At 40.8% G+C, this 20,537-nt stretch overlaps 1 protein-coding gene across 4 annotated transcripts in view; it reads right to left on the bottom strand.

Moving 5' to 3' along the window:
- The window catches only part of PTPN11 (protein tyrosine phosphatase non-receptor type 11), an 82,504-nt gene that overhangs the window by 16,255 nt on the left and 45,712 nt on the right, over window positions 1-20,537 (bottom strand). For 3 of the 4 annotated variants that reach the window (XM_075835042.1, XM_075835031.1, XM_075835021.1), the window contains exons 11-14: window positions 20,186-20,340; window positions 18,333-18,400; window positions 16,417-16,568; window positions 11,657-11,781 (exon numbers count right to left, since the gene is read on the bottom strand). In XM_075835042.1, the coding sequence (XP_075691157.1) occupies window positions 11,657-11,781; window positions 16,417-16,568; window positions 18,333-18,400; window positions 20,186-20,340 (500 nt within the window). Of the gene's footprint in view, window positions 1-7,067; window positions 7,914-11,656; window positions 11,782-16,416; window positions 16,569-18,332; window positions 18,401-20,185; window positions 20,341-20,537 lie in introns of those variants that run through there. The other variant, XM_075835050.1, reaches the window with a different exon arrangement.

Genomic DNA, 20,537 nt, shown 5'->3' with positions numbered 1-20,537 from the left:
AAAAAAAAAAAAAATTAGAACAATGTTTAATCACCTACACACTAATTGTTTAACTAAAAAAAAAAAACATGTTTTGCTGGCAACACATTCCCTTTAAGCCTTTTCTTAATGTACATTTACTAGGCTTGGACAATCAATCAGTCTATATTTTAATCCAAAAACACAGAAAAGGCCATATTTACTGAGTGGGTAGGTAAACACCCGTTCCCAGCAGGACGCAAACAGGTCAAATAATGCTTCAGAAGGAGAGTGCATTAAGTAGTCATTGCCACTCCCACTAGTCTTGAGGGGACTGGCAACTAAGTGCTATCATTGCAACAACTAATACCCCATGTTTTTCATGGATATTTTTACTATAAATACATTTTTCAGGACGCAGCCAGGTCTTATAATGCTGGGAGAGCATGATGTGCTGAGAGCAGCCCGCCTTAGCTGACAGTATGGGCGTTACAAATAGGCTGTGAATCGGCGAGCTATGCTACGCCTGACGACTGGCACATTATCCCTCCATGTATTACACGTAGTACTGACGGGGTACCCCGTGTACTATTCACAGCACTGACCCCCATTCATCACATTTCTTTTTATTACATTACCACACACAGTTTTGACACTTATGTACCACTCACAGTTCTTTTAGACCATATATTCACACCTTTGTACTACACTAATACGGACACCCATTTATCGCACACTTGTGTGCAATGATAGCACTTAGTTGCCACTCCCCTCAAGACTAGTGGAAGTGACTATCACTACTTAAAGAGGCTCTGTCACCAGATTTTCAAACCCCTATCTCGTGTTGCAGCAGATCGGCGCTGCAATGTAGATAACCGTAACGTTTGGTTTTTTTCAAAAATGAGCATTTTTGGCCAAGTTATGACCATTTTTATATTTATGCAAATGAGCCTTTCTTAAGTACAACTGGGCGTGTTTAAAGTTAAGTACAAGTGGGCGTGTATTGTGTGTGTACATCTGAGCGTTTTTACTTGTTTTACTAGCTGGGCATTGTGAATAGAAGTGTATGATGCTGACGAATCAGCATCATCCACTTCTCTTCGTTAACACCCAGCTTCTGGCAGTGCACAGACACACAGCGTGTTCTCGAGAGATCATGCTGTGACGTCACTTCCTGCCCCAGGTCCTGTATCGTGTCGGACGAGCAAGGACACATCGGCACCAGGCGACAGAGGCTACAGTTGATTCTGCAGCAGCATCGGCGTTTGCAGGTAAGTCGATGTAGCCTCTGCCGCCTGGTGCCGATGTGTCCTCGCTCGTCCGACACGATGCAGGACCTGGGGCAGGAAGTGACGTCACAGCGTGATCTCTCGAGAACACGCTGTGTGTCTGTGCACTGCCAGAAGCTGGGTGTTAACGAAGAGAAGTGGATGATGCTGATTCGTCAGCATCATACACTTCTATTCACAACGCCCAGCTAGTAAAACAAGTAAAAACGCCCAGATGTACACACACACACACACACACACACACACACACACACACACACACAATACACGCCCACTTGGGCATAACTTTAAACACACCCAGTTGTACTTAAGAAAGGCTCATTTGCATAAATATACAAATGGTCATAACTTGGCCAAAAATGCTCGTTTTTAAAAAAAAAAAAACGTTACTGTAATCTACATTGCAGCGCCGATCTGCTGCAATACGAGATAGGGGTTTGAAAATCTGGTGACAGAGCCTCTTTAAAGAAACTCTGTCACCACATTATAAGTGGCCTATCTTGTACATGATGTGATTGGCGCTGTAATGTAGATTACAGCAGTGTTTTTTATTTAGAAAAACTATCATTTTTGACGGAGTTATGACCTATATTAGCTTTATGCTAATGACTTTCTTAATGCCCAACTGGGCGAGAGAAGTGTATGACGCTGACCAATCAGCGTCATACACTTCTCCCCATTCATTTACTCTGCAGATAGTGATCCTGCGTTGTTTACTATGTGCAGCCACATACACACACATTAACGTGAATGATTTACAGCACAGCAGGCGTAGTCTCGCGAGATTACGCTGTAAACTGTCATTTACAGCGAGACTACGCCTACTGTGCTGTAAATCAACCACAAACGTTAGTGAAGTGTCAGGATCTGAATACGCATCCCGTCCTGGCTGGAGGTAATGTATATTCATAGTCAGGACACTTGAGTGACGGTAATATGTGTGTATGTGGCTGCACATAGTGATCTAGTAAGAACACTATGTGCTGTGTAAATAAATGGAGAGAAGTGTATGACGCGGATTGGTCAGCGTCATGCACTTCTCTCCACAACGCCTACATGGTCAAAAAGTAAAAAAACATGCCCAGTTGGGCATTAAGAAACTCATTAGCATAAAGCTAAAATAGGTCGTAACACCGTCAAAAATGATAGTTTTTCTAAATAAATAAAAAACACTGCCGTTATCTACATTACAGCGCCGATCACATTATGTACAAGATAGGCCACTTATAATGTGGTGACAGAGCCTCTTTAAAGGGAAGGTGTCATGACTTTTTATATTGCTTTTTATAAAATATAAAACAAAAACTTTGTCACTTGTTGTCACTTAATACTTTTTACTGTATTCAAACTTTTACTTCTCTATGCGGGCTGACATTTTTTTTTTCATCTCTGTATGTGTCGATTAACGACACATACAGAGATGCTATACGGCACATACAACCCCATAGAGAATGCGAACGGGAACCGTTCCACTCTCAGAAGCGTATGCCGTCTGTGTGGGAACGGTGCATGCGCCGCTCCCACACAGACCAAAACGAAGCTCGTTCGTAGAGCGAAATCCTGCGCCATTTTCATGTGGACCGGAAGCCGCTGCCGGACAACAAGATGACGACTTCCGGCCATATGTTCAACGAAGCGAAGGCGCACAAGGAATAGGAGTGTAGACCAGCGGAGGCGGCAGGTAATTTATGTTAGTGTATGATGTGTGTAATATGTTCGTGTATATTCGTGTGATACTGTCTGCTGAGCCCTCTATCTAATCCTCCTACACTGTGCAGTCGCTCAGAAAATGGCGGCACACAGTGTAGGAGGTTTTAAGACATTCAAACCCCTCCTTCTCCTGGCACTAGCCAGAAGAAGGGAGGGAGGGGGGGGATTGTGTGAGGAAACAAGAGGAGAGTGTGTCTACCCCAAATTTGCAGTATAAATCAATGAGGTTGCTTTACCACAGTGACCATGCTGCAATTTTGGGAACTGCTCCCTCTTGTGGCCAGCACATGGAAATGTTATAAATTAGAATCTAATTTATAATATTTCCTGACTTGTGAAAAAATTAAAACAATGTGTAATCACTCAAATACTAATTGTTTAACTGAAAAAAAATAAAAAATTCTAGCGACACATTCCCTTTAATGCACTCTCCTTCTGAAGCATTTTTGACCTGTCTGCGTCCTGCTGGGAACGGGTGTTTACCTACCCACTTAGTAAGTATGGCCTTTTCTGTGTTTTTGAAGTTTATCTATGTCCCGTTTTTTCTGCGGTTATTTTAATCCATTTGCATACAGGGGAGGTTACAAAAAAGGAGGAAAGGGAGAGATGAACATGTTGAGCATACATCTCCCTTCCAGACTAGAAGACATGCAGGGAAACAGCAAATTTTGCTCTGGGTGGGCCCTTTCACATGCAATGTTTTTGGCCACTGCGGTCGGATAGGCTATTGCTGTGACACGGTTTTTAGGACTTGCTGAATCATGAAATTATCAAAATGTGCAAGATAATAATATCCTGCCTAGGAAACAATTTTATTTTTATTTTACTAAATCTTTTTAGTCTCCATTTCAGTCTGTTTGCCATGGGTCTATCAATATGCCCGCACGCACAAAAGACAACAATCAGGTTCTGTTGCTCTTCTACTGTGTTCCAGCTGAAATAGAATATATAAACTTCTCTTGCTCCTATATCTGGTAAACACAATTGGCCCATTTTCACAGTATGGAGCTCATGCTAATCATCATCTTCTGAGAGGCTTTGTTGCCTTATTTCGCATTCGTCAAGAGTACTACGGTGAAAAGATTGCATCTTGTCCTTCGCTGCTTTCCAAAACCAGAACTACCGCAAAGCGCGGGGGGGGGGGGGGTTGGGTTCTTTCCTAAAGCAAACAGCAATACAAATACATATGAAGAGATGTTCCTATTAGAAACCACTTTAACAATAGTATTAAGATATAGAATGAGAGGAATGTGTTGTACAAAATTAGCAAATAGTTTTGCTGTTATGCTATATAACTATTGCTACATATTTTGAATTCTGTTCACAAGGTTTGCTGTAAAATCTTCCCCACAAGAGCAATATAATATTTGTGAAATTAATGTTCCACTTCAATGTCTAGAAGATGACTCAAACACAAGAAAAACATCTCTATACTGAAATATACACGAAATGGACAAAAGCATTGGGACAATTCCTAATCATTGAATTCAGGTGTTTCATTCAGTCCCATCGCCACAGGTGTATAACATCCAGCTCCTAGCCATGTAGTCTTCCATTACAAACATTTGTGAAAGAATGGGTCGTTCTAAATTCCAGCGTGGTACTGTAATAGGATATCACCGTTGCAACAAGTCAGTTTGTAAAATTTCTTCCCTCTTAGATGTTTCATGAATAACGGAGTGGTATTATTGTAAAGTGGAAGCGTTTAGGAACCACAGCAACTCAGCCACAATGTCAGACCATGTAAAGTTATAGCGCGAGTCGCTGAGATGCATAGTGCATAAAAGCCGCCAACGCTCTGACTCAACAACCGCAAAGTTCCAAACCTCCTCTGGTGTTATCAGAACAAAAATTCTGCGCCGAGAGCTTCATGTCATGGGATTCCATGGCTGAGCAGCTCCATGCAAGCCTAACACCAAACACGATGCCAAGTGTAAGATAGAGTGGCATAAAGCACGCCACCACTGGACTCTGGAGCAGTATAAACATGTTCTGTGGAGTGACAAATCACATTTCTCTATCTGGTAGTCTGATTGACAAGTCTGGGGTTGGTGAATGCCAGGAGAACATTACATGTCTGACTGAATTGTGCCAACTGTAAAGTTTGGTGGAGGAGGAATAATGCTATAGGGTTGTTTTTCAGGTGTTGACCTTGGCCCCTTAGTTCTAGGGAAGGGAAATCTTAATGCTTCAGCATACCAAGACCAAGACATTTTGGACAATTGTAGCTTCCAACTATTTTGGGAAGATCCTATTCTGGTCCATCATGACTGTGCTCCAGTGCACAAAGCATGGTCCATAAAGGCATAGTTGGGTGAGTTTGTTGTAGAAGAACTTGACTGCCCTGCACAGAGCCCTGACCTCAACCCCAGAGAACACCTTTGGGATGAACTGGAATGTAGTATGCGAGCTAGGCCCCATTGTGCAACATCAGTGTATGACCTCACAAATGCTCTTCTGGATGAATGGGCAAAAATTCCCACAGACACTCCACAAGCTTGAAGAAAGCGTTCCCAGAAATGTGGAAGCTGTTTTAGCTGCAAAGGGGAAACCAACTCCATATTAATGCCTATGGATATAGAATGGAATGTCATAAAAGCTCCTGTAGGTGTAATGCGTAGTAGGGGTCCAAATACTTTTGTCTATATAGTGTACATGTGAAAAAGGTGAAGCTGCTCAAACTCTTGTCCAAGCCTTTAGCTTCACCTTAAATTTCTGGAATTTAGTGGTGGTTTGGTAAATATAGCAGGAGCAAAGAAATACGGGAGATTGCATCACAGGATGTCAAAGTATAATCCATGTGGACACACTGGGGTGATTTATTAAACATGGTTTAAGAGACAAGTGACCATTTCATATCAACTATTAGAGATCAAACATTCTCTGAAAAATGACTAGTGAAGGGCAACTTCCACTAGTTTTGATAATTCGGCACTAGTCGGTTTTACAAAATGAACTTTTTCAAAATAATCTAAAAGAACAACTTCAGGCAAGTATAAAAAAAAATGCCTAAGCATCATTTGATACAGTATAAACCAATATAATAAGTTAATAAGAAACTTGGGACGTTGACATTCCCAGAGAGACCCATGGATTCCTGTCGACCACACACACACACACACACACACACACACACACACACACACACACACGTTTGTAGGTGTAGAAAAGTCACAAAACATTCTATTTGTGCAATAATTTCGCAACTTTTCTATTCTAGTTTTGTCGCCGTCTCTGCCACCTTTAAATAAAAAAGTGGGTGGGCTTAACAAGAGGGGGTGGTACCACTGCAGCTTGATAAATGTACTATAATTATCGCCAGAAAACTGACGTAAATTACAGTGCAAATGTACGCCAGATACTAGCTGATGTAAATGCCATATTCTGACGCAAGAACGACCAGATATGCACCTAATTTATAAAGAGGCATGCACCTCTTATATTAGGTGCATCTTACGCCAGAATTTTTTAGATTAATATGCTTATAAAACGTCCGTCCTAATAAATTCAGAATTTAACCAGAAGTGGATCAAAAAGGAAGGAAAGGTATAAAGAAAAGGCTGATGCATCTCCTTTATTTTATGTCCACTCCTATGTTTGGGTCTAAAAAAGAAAACGACACCAAAACCGCGTGTGTGATGCTGACCTAAAGGAGTTCCAGGCTTTGGACAGTAAACGGACCACAGGTTGCCCCACTGTAATCAACCTATAACAAAACATGAACAAAATGTGTTCAATTCATCAGAGTCGCTGCAGGAGAAATAAAGCATTACACAGTTCCCATTGAAATTAATGAGCAGTCTATGTAATGCCAAGAACGTGATGGGTCCTCCAGAGCGAGAGAGGCTCTCTGTAGCCACTCTCCGCTCTGGTTATATGAGGATCCTAAACAGGGAACACCCCTCTAGTAACTCTAATACGGTATTTAAAAATGCGTATTCTAAACCAGATAACCACAACAACCCTCAATATTTATGTTTTGCAGCTCACACGCCCACTAGAGTCCCACTCCCAACGTACACCTGACAGGCAGTGTTGTACTATTACGGCGCAGAACAGGAAGGTGTTAAAGAATGTTCACCTTTACAGGCCGAATTTATTTTTATTATTATCTCAATACATGTAAAATGAAAAATGAACCAACTTTTACAAAAGGGCTCGATTAAAAAGTTTCTGCAGCTCCACTGTAGAGCTATGTGTCTCCATCATAAGAGGCAACAAACTAACACTGTATGGTGTGATTCTGTAGTCATACTTTCTTCAATTTGTGTCCTGGTTCCATGCCAATGTACATACGGTAGGTTAGTAAGAAGTAGAAGTCAGATAGAGGGGAATATGACTGTAGGATGGCACTACACAGAGCTTGTTGTCTGTTACCATGATGAACATAGGAGCAAAAAACAATGGACTAAAGGCTTTTCTATACGCTCACAATGTTCCCATGGCTTGTCGGGACCACGAGAAAAACTTCAAGATCCTTTCAAGGTGGTACTGTTATCCCACGACACTGGGGTTCCACTGTGACTCACATTTTGGAATGGGTTACGGAGGTCGACTTTTTCTGCAGAGTGGAACATTGGGTGGCAGATGGCAAAGATGAAGTGGAGATATTACCAGATAGGGCAGGGTTGGCTTTCCTTCAAAGAATCGGACTTTGCAAATATAGTGACTACATAGATTCCTTCTTGGTAGGACTATCCTGAGTGATATGGTCTTCTCCTGCTTCCCCTTTTCATTATGTTCCTGTGACTTCTAGAGGTGGTACAAGTCCAAGTTCTAAACTGTAGATGCGTTGCATGTCTGTCCACATCGTACTATATATCTGCTGTGGGGATTAGTTATATATTTATCTGGCTATACTGTGTCTTCTAAGTCAATTTCTACAGTACAGTTGTTTGCTTTATGATAGAAATGCCAAAGGGACCTTGGATCCTTCATTCTTGTTCCAGAGCGAACCTCGGAAGATGTAATAACATTAAATGATGTGGCTGCCACCAGAGGAAGCATAGTGAATACAGATTTATGATTCCAATTACAGTTTAAAAACGGATTCAAAAAGACAGTCAAGTAATTTTATGTTTAGGACATATTTTACATATGTATTGTCCAATCTCATTGAACATATTTGAAATAGTAAGCGGTAACAAGTAAAAGGTCAGTGCAGGCAGGAGTAAAGCAAGACTAATGTATTCTAGAGGTAAAGTGACAGTATAGTACAGACTATTTGAGTAGCTGTGGAATAACTTGGACAACAAGGCCAAATATATAGAAGTAAAATTGGTGTTAGATACGGCCCTAGAAAAACAAGCGTTCAGAAAGATTGAATACAACAAATATACGTTTTTTTAAATGCGGTAATGTACCAGGTAAGCTTCTGGTCCCGCTAAATAAATTATCTGCCAAAAACAGCATATAACACAGTTGAAAGAAAATCAGAGAAAAACATTAAAACAGATATGAAAAAAATTTAAATACTACTATGCGAAGGTGTATGAGGCCCAGGACAATAATATGGAATAGAGTTGGATATTCATAAAAGAAGCTAAACTTCCAAGATTAACACAAGAACAATTAACTTATCCAGAAAACATGACCTGCGCTAAAGGTATATTCACACGCAGTGACCAAAAACTTCTGAAAATACGGAGCTATTTTAAGGCGAAAATAGCTCCTGATTTTCAGACGTTTTTGTAGCAACTCGCGTTTTTCGCGGCATATTTTACAGACGTTATTGGAGCTGTTTTTCAATGGAGTCAATGAAAATTGGCTCCAAAAACGTCCCAAGAAGTGACATGCACCTCTTTTTCGCAGGCGTCATTTTACGCGCCGTATTTTGACAGCGACGCGTAAAATTACACCTCGTGGGAACAGAACATCGTAAAACCCATTGAAAGCAATGGGCAGATGTTTGTAGGCGTAACGGAGCAGTTTTTTCAAGCGTAATTCGAGGCGTAAAACGCCTGAATTACGTCTGAAAACAGTACGTGTGAACATACCCTAAACACCTGAATCCGTCAGGTCCGCGTGACTGATGGGTTCAGTGTCAGCAAGTCATGCATGTCTGTCACATGCAGGATCCACCTGTAATCGATCACATCTATGAACTTAGATGTGATGGATAACAGGTGGATCCTGCATGTCAGAGACCCGCAGACACTAAACCCATCAGTTCTGCAGACTTGATGGGTAAAGGATTCAGCGTAAGATACAGCTGTTTTGTATACAGGATACAAAGCACCTGTTTCTCAATAAGTAAAAATAATTTTTAATAAAAATTTGCTATAAAGTTGCACAAAACATACTGATTGACCTTTTCATTAAAAAAAAATCCCTTTCAAAAAGGTGTACATAGCCTTCCAAGGAGGTCCAAGATGGCTTTATGGGGGGGAGTATTATAAGCTGTTAAAAACGCAAATAAGCCTATATTTGTTTAATGTACATAACATGATACTGACTGACAAAAAGATACCAGAACGGTTTAATAATGCTACTCTGATGGCGATACTGAATGCCAGGAAAGACCCGGAAGAAATGAGGTCATATAGACTGATCTTTAAAGGGAACCAGTCACCAGCATTTCACCTATTAAACCAGCAATACCTGGTGGAAGTGGGTGAAAAATCATTTGTATGTCACCTCTAATTATCTTCTTAGTCAGCTCTTTACCTTTAGTATTCAGTTTTTTTTAGTCTCCCTGTGCCGTATGCTAATGAGCATAAGAGTCATATCTTCATTCTTCATGCCTTTCCGAGTTGACCCTCACATCCTTACTTTTGATGAGCTCCTCGCCTCCCCCCAGCACACACAAAATCCCGCACATTGATTTCCTGTTCTGGTGCGTGCGCACAACAAGACACCATAGCGGTGCATGCGCAGTAACTAGATTTGATGCTCAGACAAAGCAGGGAAGGGTATCGGACCATACATGACGGGCGCATGCGCGCTATCTTAGACAAGATTTTGCCATTCAGGACAGTCCAGTTTACAGTGCTGGATTATTACCATAAAAGGCACAAAATGTTTGCAGACCGTTTTTTACGGTCGGAGGAAGAGTTTAGGAGAGCGGAGAATGGCAATGAACTTTTGAAAGCAACGGCCAGCGAGGTGCGAGTACAGTTCAATAGGTGAAATGCTGGTGATCGGTTCCCTTTAAATCACCATGTAATGATGAGATCTTCACAAAACCCCTAGCTAATAGACTATAAGAATAAATGCCTATGTTAGTGACAAAATCACAGTCAGATTTCGCAAAGGGGCGGAATATCTAACTTAATATCAGAACAGCCACAGGGTCAATTGCAGCAGCAAGAGAATTTTATCAGAAGAAGGAGAATATAGTTCCAAGTTTAAATGTGAATAAAGCATTCGATAAAATTTCATGGGCCTATATGGAAAAAGACAGTTCTGGATGATATGAGAAAAACATATAAAAATCCGAAAAACTACAGTATGGGCTAATGGGGAACAATGATAACTATTTAATACAGCGAGAGGAACATGGCAAGGGTCTCCTTTGTCTCCCATTTTAGATTTTAATAAAACCCTTTATAAGAATACTTGAACAGTCATCAGCTTTTGAGGGTATAAAAGTAAACAGATATGAAGTTAAACTAGTGGCATTTGCAGCTGACTTGTTATTATTTAGCAGAGTTAACACAGTTTGTCAAGCAGAAAAAAAATAAAATAAATCAGCCTCAAAATTCCTTCAGGATTTGAGGCAGATTTCGAAACACCAGCGTTTTATTAGGCGCTTTATTTAATGAATTAAATGAAAATAACACGCTAAACGCTTTAAATCAACTAGCGCATTTTTTTCCCCTGCCTCTTATGGATTTCAATGCAGGTCCAGAGGCAAAAACCACTCCAAGATAGGGCATACTGGGTTTTTTATTCTACGAGTGATCAAAAACCTTCCGGTGAAAAAAAATGCCTCTGCCTCCCAGTGAAATCAATGGGGAGAAATGTCGGACTTTTTTTGTCGCCGATTCCAACGCGGCATCTGTATTAAAATCAGTGCCAAAGAACTCTGTGTGAACTGTGATTTGAAAGCAAAAACATATCTGGGATTAACTATACCAAAAAAACTTACAAAAAATATGACTAATATAAAAAAAATTCTACAAAATAAAAAAGCAGATATTCAAAAGTGGAAGACACTTAACCCTTTCCCATCGCTAGTCTGCCTATTTACATCAGGAAAGGTTTATTTAAAAATGCCGCTCGCTCAGAAGCCGAGCGGGCTTCAAGCGGCAATGCTTGCGATCAAAGACATCTCTGATCGCAAGCATTTAACCGCTCAGATGCCAAGGTCATATGTGACCATCGGCATCTGAGGGTTTTTCACTTTCATTTTCTGTTTGGGGCCGGTCAACAGCTCTTGCGCGACGAGATCGCGGGAACTGGTGTGTTCCTATAGCAGCCGGGAGCCGTGTGAACGCTCCGAGGCCTTAGGGCAGCTTATTCTGAAAAGTTATCTTAAAAGTTAGATACACTTTAAGTAGCAAAATAAATACATGTTTAAATAATGATGACTATCTTTTATTGGCCTATCATTCTGAAATCTGGACCCTATCAACATTGCCTTTTTTTATAACTGAAATGACAATACTGCTGGCTAACACAGCTTATAACCCCGTAAACAGCCAGTAGGAAGTAATGCATACATACAAATTTAGAGCACACAACACCGCTTTACTTACTCTGGAAGTGTGGGTGTTGGTAATGGCGTAGGGGTACAGGGTGGTAGTGGGCTCTGATCCCCCCCTGTCTGCTCAGAGAGGGAGTATTTTATATTTGTGTACTCGTGTCCTTTTCGCTTACTTTTCTAAAATGAAAAAAAAACAACAATATTACCATGGAATGTTATTTATTTATTTTTTTAAAACAAAAAAGGTTCATAACGACTTGACATTTTGCATGTTTTATTTAAGCAGTACATAGTACGTGCAAATACGTAATGATAACATACATACATTTATTGTTTATAAACTACTTTGCTCTTGGGTAAATTCTCCCTCTTAAACAAAACTGAAATTTAGCTCTGGGGGGCCTCCCATTTCTCTAGATCATCTTTTAAATATTTCTACACCTTGATTGGAATCCACCTGTGATAAACTCATTTGATTGGACAGGATTTGGAAAGACACACCCCTGTCTATATAAGGTCTCACAGATGACAATGCATATCAGAGCAAAAACCAAGCCATGAGGAGGAAAGAACTACCTGTAGAGCTCACAGACATGATTGCGTGGAGGCACAAATCTGGAGACGGTAACAAAAAAAAGAATTCTGCTGCACTGAAAGTTCTCAAGAGCACAGTGGTCTCCATAATTCTTGAATGGAAGAAGTTTGGAACAACCAATACTCTTCCAAGAGCAGGCCGCCGCACCAAACTAAGTAATCGGGGGAGAAGGGCCTTGGTAAGAGAGGTGACCAAGAACCCAATGGTCTCTCTGGCTGAGCTCTAAAGATCCTGTGTGCAGATGGGAGAAACTTCCAGAAGGTCAACAATCACTGCAGCACTCCACCAATCTGGGTTTTATGGCAGAGTGGCCAGAAAGAAGCCTCTCCTCAGTAAAAGACACATGAAAGCCCGTCTGGTGTTTGCAAAAAAGCACCTAAAGGACTCTTGGACTGTAATGCCTCATGCACACGACCGTTGTGACACTCGGGCCGTTTTTGACAGCATCCAATAGTCTTCGCGGACCCATTCACTTTAGGGTCCGTGAAAAATGGTCCGATTCTCAGATCCGCGGAAAGATAGAACATGTCCTATCTTTCCTCGAATCACTGACGGGACTCGGATGGCACACACGGTCGTGTGCATGAGGCGTAAGAAACAAGATTCTGTGGTCTGATGAAACCAAGATTGAACTTTTTGGCCTCAATTCTAAGCGGCATGTCTGGAGGAAACCAGGCACAGCTCATCACCTTTGCAATGCCATCCCTACAGTGAAACATGGTGGTGGCAGCATCATGCTGAGGGGGTGTTTTTCAGCAGCTGGGACAGGGAGACTGGTCAGGGTTGAGGGAAAGATGAATGGAGAAAAGTACAGAGACATTCTTAATGATAACTTATTCCAGAGTGCTCTGGACCTCAGACTGGACAGAAGGTTCACCTTCCAACAAGACAATGACCCTAAGCACACAGCCAAGACAACACAGGAGTGGCTTAGGGACAACTCTGGCTGGGTCATTTAAGGACATTCAAAGAGCCCTAAATTGAACCCAATCGAACATCTCTGGAGACACCTAAAAATCGCTGTCCACCGACAGTCCCCATCCAACCTGACAGAATTTGAGAGGATCTGCAGAGAAGAATGGCAGAAAATCCCCAAATCCTGGTGTGCTAACCTTGTGGCATCATACCCAAGAAAACTGGAGGCTGTTATCACTGCCAAAGGTGCTTCAACTAAGTCTTGAGTAAAGAATCTGAATACTTATGTTAATACAATATTTTAGTTCTTCCTTTTCAATAAATTAGCAAAGACCACTGACATTCTGTTTTCACTTAGTCAATATGGGGTATTGAGTATTGAGTGCAGAATGATGTGGAAGAACCTTTTTTTAGCACGAGGCCTCAACATAACAAAATGTGAAAAAATGTAAAGGGTCTGAAGACTTTCCAAATGCATTGTATCTATAGAAGACTAAAGCTACAGCTGATGATATGTTCCAAGAGATAATGCCGTGGGTGACTTGATGGGAGTTTAGAATAGGATATTAATGTGAGCATTTCAGACTAGGGATAGTAGTACCTCCTGGAGAATGAAGTTTCATGATGCATTTGGCCAGGCTTTATTTACTTGCACAAAGATATTCAATATAATATAATGAATATAAACCATGCACAGCTACAAGCTGCGCCAACATAAAAGGGTTTTAACCAATCCCAAATAAAATTAAAGGTCTGTTGCCAACTTCAATACTTTGTGTTGACCTAATATGGCCACTTTCATTTAAGGTGAGAGTTCCCAATCTTGGACCACCAATGATATCTAAAAGTAAAATACCTCTATAGACAAAAGGGGGATATATAAAAGGGATTTACGCCAGTTTTCAAACGTAAAAAAAGTTGCAGATTTTGGCGCACACCATAGTTGCGCTGAAATCTGTGAATTTTCTCGCCACTTTCCAAAAGTTGCACTAAAAGGGAAAGGACGTAGATAAGTGGGGTGTGGCCTGCACCGCAACAACAAATTTATTATAATTTACGCCTAATTGGCTGTGGGGCATAGCAAGGTAAAGGCTCATGCCGGGCTTCTACCTTGACGCTCCTGAACTGACTACCCCGTCCCCCATCGAACACATAAAAAAATTAATTTATGCTTACTTTACCGGTACGTTTCTCCCTAATAGGTCCTCTGTGACTTCCTCTTCATGCCATGGCTCATTCAAGGGACGGACGCCAGACAGCATCAGTACCTATGCGACGCAGCACTCCATGTCATCAGTGACGCATCGTTGAATAGGAACAAACGTTGCCCGACGTTAATACCTTGAATAAGCATGCAGAGGGAGCCTGAGAGGACCCAGGGGGAGAAGAAAAAAGAGGAACGGTGAGGTATGCATTTATTTATTTTTTTGGTTTACCGGGGTGTGGAGACAAGGCGTGGTTGTTATGCCACAATTGTGGTACATGGTCAGCCACAATTGTGGCGCACAGCATGTGCAAAGAGGCATTCGCTTTTAAAAATGTGAAGCATCTCACTCCAGCGAATGGAGTGCAAAGACTGCTGTAAAAATACCTATGCAGTAAGCTCCCACTTGTGACAGCTGCAGGAAGACAGAATTTTATCATTTCTTGCCATGAATAAGAGCACTGCTTGTGCTTGAAACGTGTAGGCTTGGGCATCTGCCCACATTACAAACTACCCTGAGACTGCGTCTCCTTTCCAATTTTAGCACATTTTTTCATATCAATAAAAGTGGGAACTACGTATCCCTTTTACCCCGACACAGCGCTGGATCATCTCCTTTCTTTCCTATAGAATTTTATCATGTCACATTTTGGATGTGTGAAGTGAAATGGGGGTTTGGAGCGCTTTCTTAAAAATAAAACCAGTGCCCTGAACTTTATAATAATTTTGGACCCATTTATTAAAGAAAAATGCTACACTTTAATGCTCAAGACCACCACTAACCCCTGCACAATCCTAAACAATATATTATAAATGGCTAAGAGAGTTATTCCATGAATCACTTTCATACCAAAAGTCCAGAAATGCTGTAAATATCGGTTTTAAAGTAATTTGCAGTATTTCTAGTATATAAAAACAATATGTATTTCATCATATTTTGCTTCCATATGTCTCCCTTGGTCCTGCTTCTAATTCATGCTGCTGTGGGAGTGGCTCTGATCTGAATTAGTCTCCTTCCACTAATGGCAGCTGACAATATAGTCCCTTCTTTCTTTCCAATCCAGCTTTCCAATCCTGAGAAGATGGAGTCTCTGCAGCTATAGTGCCATGCTACTACAGAGGCTCTGCTCCTTACCTGACAAGTAGGGAAAAGCGCTATTTCTATTGGCTGCTCCGCAGTTAACAGAGGATCACTTTGCAGAGAATTGGCTGTGAGGAGAGTGACTGAACATGTGTGTCCACCAGCAGTCAGCTCATAAGGTGGACATGCACATTGCTATATACTTTGAACACCAGGTAGCGACGTGCTATCTAAGTAAATTTCATAACTATTCACTGGACCATTTTATTTAATGAGTTTAAATATAAAATCTGTTTAGAAATTGGTGCTTTATTTAAATAATGTTCTTCTATTAACCAATAACCACCACTTCATCATCTTAGACCACCAAAGGTATTAACCACTAAACCATTCTAGACCACTAGGAGTATGACAACCATACTACCACGAATCTTAAAGCATATGTAAACCTTCGTACTTCGATGTGATCGATAACAGCTGGATCCTGCGTGTCAGAGACATCCAGGGCCTGCTCTCAGCTGAGCCGCAAGTCCCGCTGACCAAACTGATTGGGGTTTGTCGGCAGAACACAGCTTCTATGTATACAGGATACTTATTGGCTGTATCTCAAAAAGTTAAAATGTATTTTTAATAAAAAAACTATTTGAAATTTGCTTGAAATCCCATAATACATAGATTTTATTAAAAAATATGAGTGCAAAGGTATATTTATCCTTTAAAACTTCCCCATGTAAAAGTGTATGATGTAATTTATGTAGAAAGTTGGCAAAGTCTGTATTCGGGGGCATTTTGCTCGGTGGTTAGCACCAATGCAATTGGAAACCCCCCTTAAAAAATCCTGCGTTTGCCCCTTAACGTCCAGCTTTACAACGTCATATGATTTCTACTGCTTAGTCAGTCTCAATAGACACACTGTTTAATATACAACTCAGTTTGAGGGTCATTCAATACGTTTTTTGTATCATATTGCTAGATGAGCTCTGTCTGATCATACATCCAAACAAGAAAATTACATACCTGCTCTTCTTCAATTCTGCGTTGTAAAGTTTCTATATAATGCTGTACAGCCATGTATATAAACCTGTATTGTGCTTCTGTCTGAACCATTCCTGATCTCTGGGATCTCACCATCTGAATTGTTTTGGGTACATCAATATCACAATCAACACCTAAATAAAGATCAATAAATTAGAATGTTCCAAAAAAGAAGATGGCAATCCAAACAAATCAATTCATTTATTGCATTCTGTTCACATAGACTTTAAAGAACCTCTGTTGGGGTTTCTGCCAAAACGGAGAGAACCATTATGGACCTTTGTATAGTCAGTCGCCGTTTGGATCAGTTGTGCAATAGATCCAGCAATGCATCATGGCTTCTGTTATAAAAGGAAGTCATGAAACCAGTGTGAATATTGACTAGCATATAGACATTTACAGGATATAAAGTTATATAGACTACTCCTGAACTGATTCTTAAATAGTCTCATATGAGCCATATGTGTGAATGCTATGGGACTCATTTATGAAAACTAGTGCACATAAAAACTTACTGTGCTGCTCATAATAACCAATTAGGAATTTGGGGTCTATTTGCACTGCATTGCATATGCCAAACGTATCTATAGGGCTCTATTCACCCACTTAATCTTACCGGTATACCTTTTTTCAACTGTGTGGCATAGCATAGTTGACTACGCGGTTCCATAAGGCATCCAATAACAACAAAAAAAACGTATACCAAGCCGTATAAATATTATTATATTTATACTGCCTATGGTTGATGTTTGTCACAGTCTGCCTATACATTGGCAAATGTTGGAGTCTTCCCTCTGAGAAATACATCTAGAACCCTTATTTAATGTATGCCTTTAACGTACACTGCAAACGCAGTGTGAATAGACCCTATAGAGTGCTACCCATGTGAGTGCCGATATATCCTAGAGGGTTTTCTTGTTTTTTCTTTTCTGTTTCCAGACCCTATAGAGTAATGCTACATTGGCAATGTTTGTATTAAACATGAGAAGGAAGAAAATATCCTCAAAATCCTCAAAGACCTGACAGAACCACATAACATTTTAATTAAAAAAGGTTTTCTGCGTTTAAGTAAATAATATGAAATTATTGTGCAATGAAAAGTCATGCAATTTTCAACTTTACAAGTTGCAATATACTTTGCGTTTCAATTCTTCACCATTTTTAAGATCTTGGATTGCGGTCATTGAATGAAAACATTATGGTTTACATTCAGAGGCTGGAATTGCGTATAGAACTTTTCCTAGTCACAGCTGTGAGGTGCACAGAATTCTATGCATTCTAGGCAATCCTCTGTGAGCTAAACATCCTGCTCTCTAGATTGGAACACATCAGGACAGGAGATTTGTGCTGCTGATGTATTTAGCAAAAGAATTTCCTAGTCTGGATACTATTGTAGCAATTTCCCAGTGCTGAATATGTCTAGACATAAACAACATGTTTTCATCCACTGGCAGCAAATAATAAGTGTAATATAGTAACAGAATTGGTCAAGTTTCACTCCAAAAATACTGCTACTCCAGATTATAGGGAAATTTATTAATGGAGTTGGTACCATGAAGACTAAACGGCAGTAAACGGTTCCAATATTACATGGATTTGTGCTAGTCATGTAAACTAGGGGAATTTGGCATATAATACAATAAATTAATCTGTTTCAACAGCATGATGTGCCTGAAAGCACACATTTTATCCGCTTTATTTGATCGCCATTCAACATGAACAAATCTGACAATGCATCTTGTCAGCTTTTCCCTGGGAAAGGGTTAAACGATGATGAAAGAAATCAGCTCTGGAAGATAGCAATGAATATACAATACCCTCATATCTCTAAAACCATATGCTCAAGTCTCTTGTCTAAATCCCTGGTAGCAGCAGATAACAGCAAATTCCATGCCTACCTTTTTCTCTGATGACATCGATGAGAATATCAATCACAATAAAAGTGCCTGTACGTCCTATTCCTGCACTGTTAATAAAGAAAACGACAGCGCAGTGAGCACAAGACAGTCCCAAAGTATGAAAACACCGACTTTATTGTGTAGGCTGAATAGCAACACATTCCAGCTGGCAGCATATAAATACACATTTATTATAGAGTAGATGCCAAGATTGTAGTCTGCCACTACTGCACTAGGAAATATGTGTCAGGTACAATGCTAGCGGAGAATTACCTCCAGCCAACACAGGAACAGCCAAAGTTGAAGGTTCTATTCTCTCTGTCACATGTATATACAATTCATCACTCATACACACGAGTGTATAAATATTCATGACAGGGTCAATATATCAAGCAAAAAAAAAGCTGAATTCAGACATAGAAAAGACAACCTTAAAGCGGAACTAAACGTTCGATCAAATTTTTTTGTGTAATGTGTAATATAAACATTTTATAATATACTTTATTAATGAATTTGGGCTCCTTTTTTGTGTTATATGCGTTTTAAATGGCCACTAACACTTTTCTACTACATGTTATTTCTTGTATTTTTCCTGTTGCTAGCAGAAAGCCGTACACCGTTTGAATGTAATCGGTATAGAGACTCTGCTGCCTGTGTGTACGGTTGGGCGGCGGCCCCTTCCTTATGTCAAATGTGCACACCCCCATCGTGATGTCAGGAAGATCTCTGCCTCTATGCACTATATAGTTCTCCATAGAGTAGCAGGCCAAAGAAGAGCGCATGGAAGAGAATGTGATGAGCTCTGCTGCTGTCCGGTCTCTAGTATGTGAAAGGCGCTTAGTAGAAGAAGCGCAGGTCTGCGTTGGCTCCCCGTCCCCTCTTCTTCCTCTATACACTGCTGTAACCGCCAGCAGAGTGCATGGAAGAGAATGTGATGAGCTCTGCTGTTGTCCGATCTCTAGTATGTGAAAGGCGCTTCAGTAGAAGCGCAGGTCTGCGGCAGCTCCCTGTGCCCTTTTCTCCCTCTATACATTGCTGTAACCGGCTGCAGCAGAGCGCATGGAGGAGAATGTGATGAGCTCTGCTGCTGTTCAGTCTCTAGTATGTGAAAGGCGCTTCAGTAGCAGAAGAAGTGCAGGTCTAGCGAGGGTACAAGGGAGCCGCCGCCAGACCAGCACTTCTTCTAGTGAAGCGCCCTTCACATACTAGAGACCGGATAGCAGCTCATCACATTCTCTTCACTGTGCTCTGCTGCCGGTTACAGCAGTGTATAGAGGGAGAAGAGGGGACAGAGAGCTGCCGCAGACCTGCGCTTCTTCTGCTACTGAGGCGCCTTGCACATACTAGAGACCGGACAGCAGCAGAGTTCATCACATTCTCTTCCCTGTGCTCTGCTGCTGCCTGCTACTCTATAGAGAACTGTATAGTACATAGAGAAAGAGACCTTCCTGGCGTCACGATGGGGGTGTGCACATCTGACGTCAGGATGGGGCGGCCGCCCACCGTACACACAGGCAGCACAGTCCCTAAACCGAGTACAGACTCTGCTGACAGGAAGAATACAAGAATTAAAATGTAGTAGAAAAGCGTCAGAGTGGCCATTTGAAACACATAACACAAAAAGTAGCACAAATTCATTAATAATGTATATTATAAAATATATTTATACTACACATGCTGCTAGAAAATAAAAAAAAAGTTGATCGAAAGTTTAGCTAGGCTTTAAACTCTCCTATTCTGGCAACTTACTCTGTATTTAGAATACTATATTTAGGACATGTTACTTATCTACTAGTTATTAAGTTATGCTTCATTTTAATAAAAAGGGAAGGAATACGTTCAGAAGAACTTACCTGCAGTGAACAACTACAGGCCCAGGTTCAGGTATACTATCCTGCTTGTGATGAACTTCTTCTAAAAAGTCCAGGACACCACCAGGATCTGTAGGCACTCCATGATCTGGCCAGGTTTTGAAATGGTATTGCCATACAGTTCTTTCAGTGTTACCCTAGTGTATGCAAAGAAATAGGAAAGTATCAATAAGATTCCAACTATTTCAATATACATTGGCAAAGGTCCATCATCAGTGTTGTAGAATGCATGATTTCACAATATATTACGCCAAATTTATCATTGCAGCACACATGGCGTGATAAATTTGGTGCAACTCTCTAGGTCGTCCTTACAACACCTTATGGCTGGTGT

Source organism: Rhinoderma darwinii, chromosome 1 (assembly GCF_050947455.1).
Source record: "Rhinoderma darwinii isolate aRhiDar2 chromosome 1, aRhiDar2.hap1, whole genome shotgun sequence".
NCBI lineage: Eukaryota > Metazoa > Chordata > Amphibia > Anura > Rhinodermatidae > Rhinoderma > Rhinoderma darwinii.
Note: the sequence above shows the minus strand (reverse complement) of the source record. Positions and strands in the feature narration are given on the sequence as shown.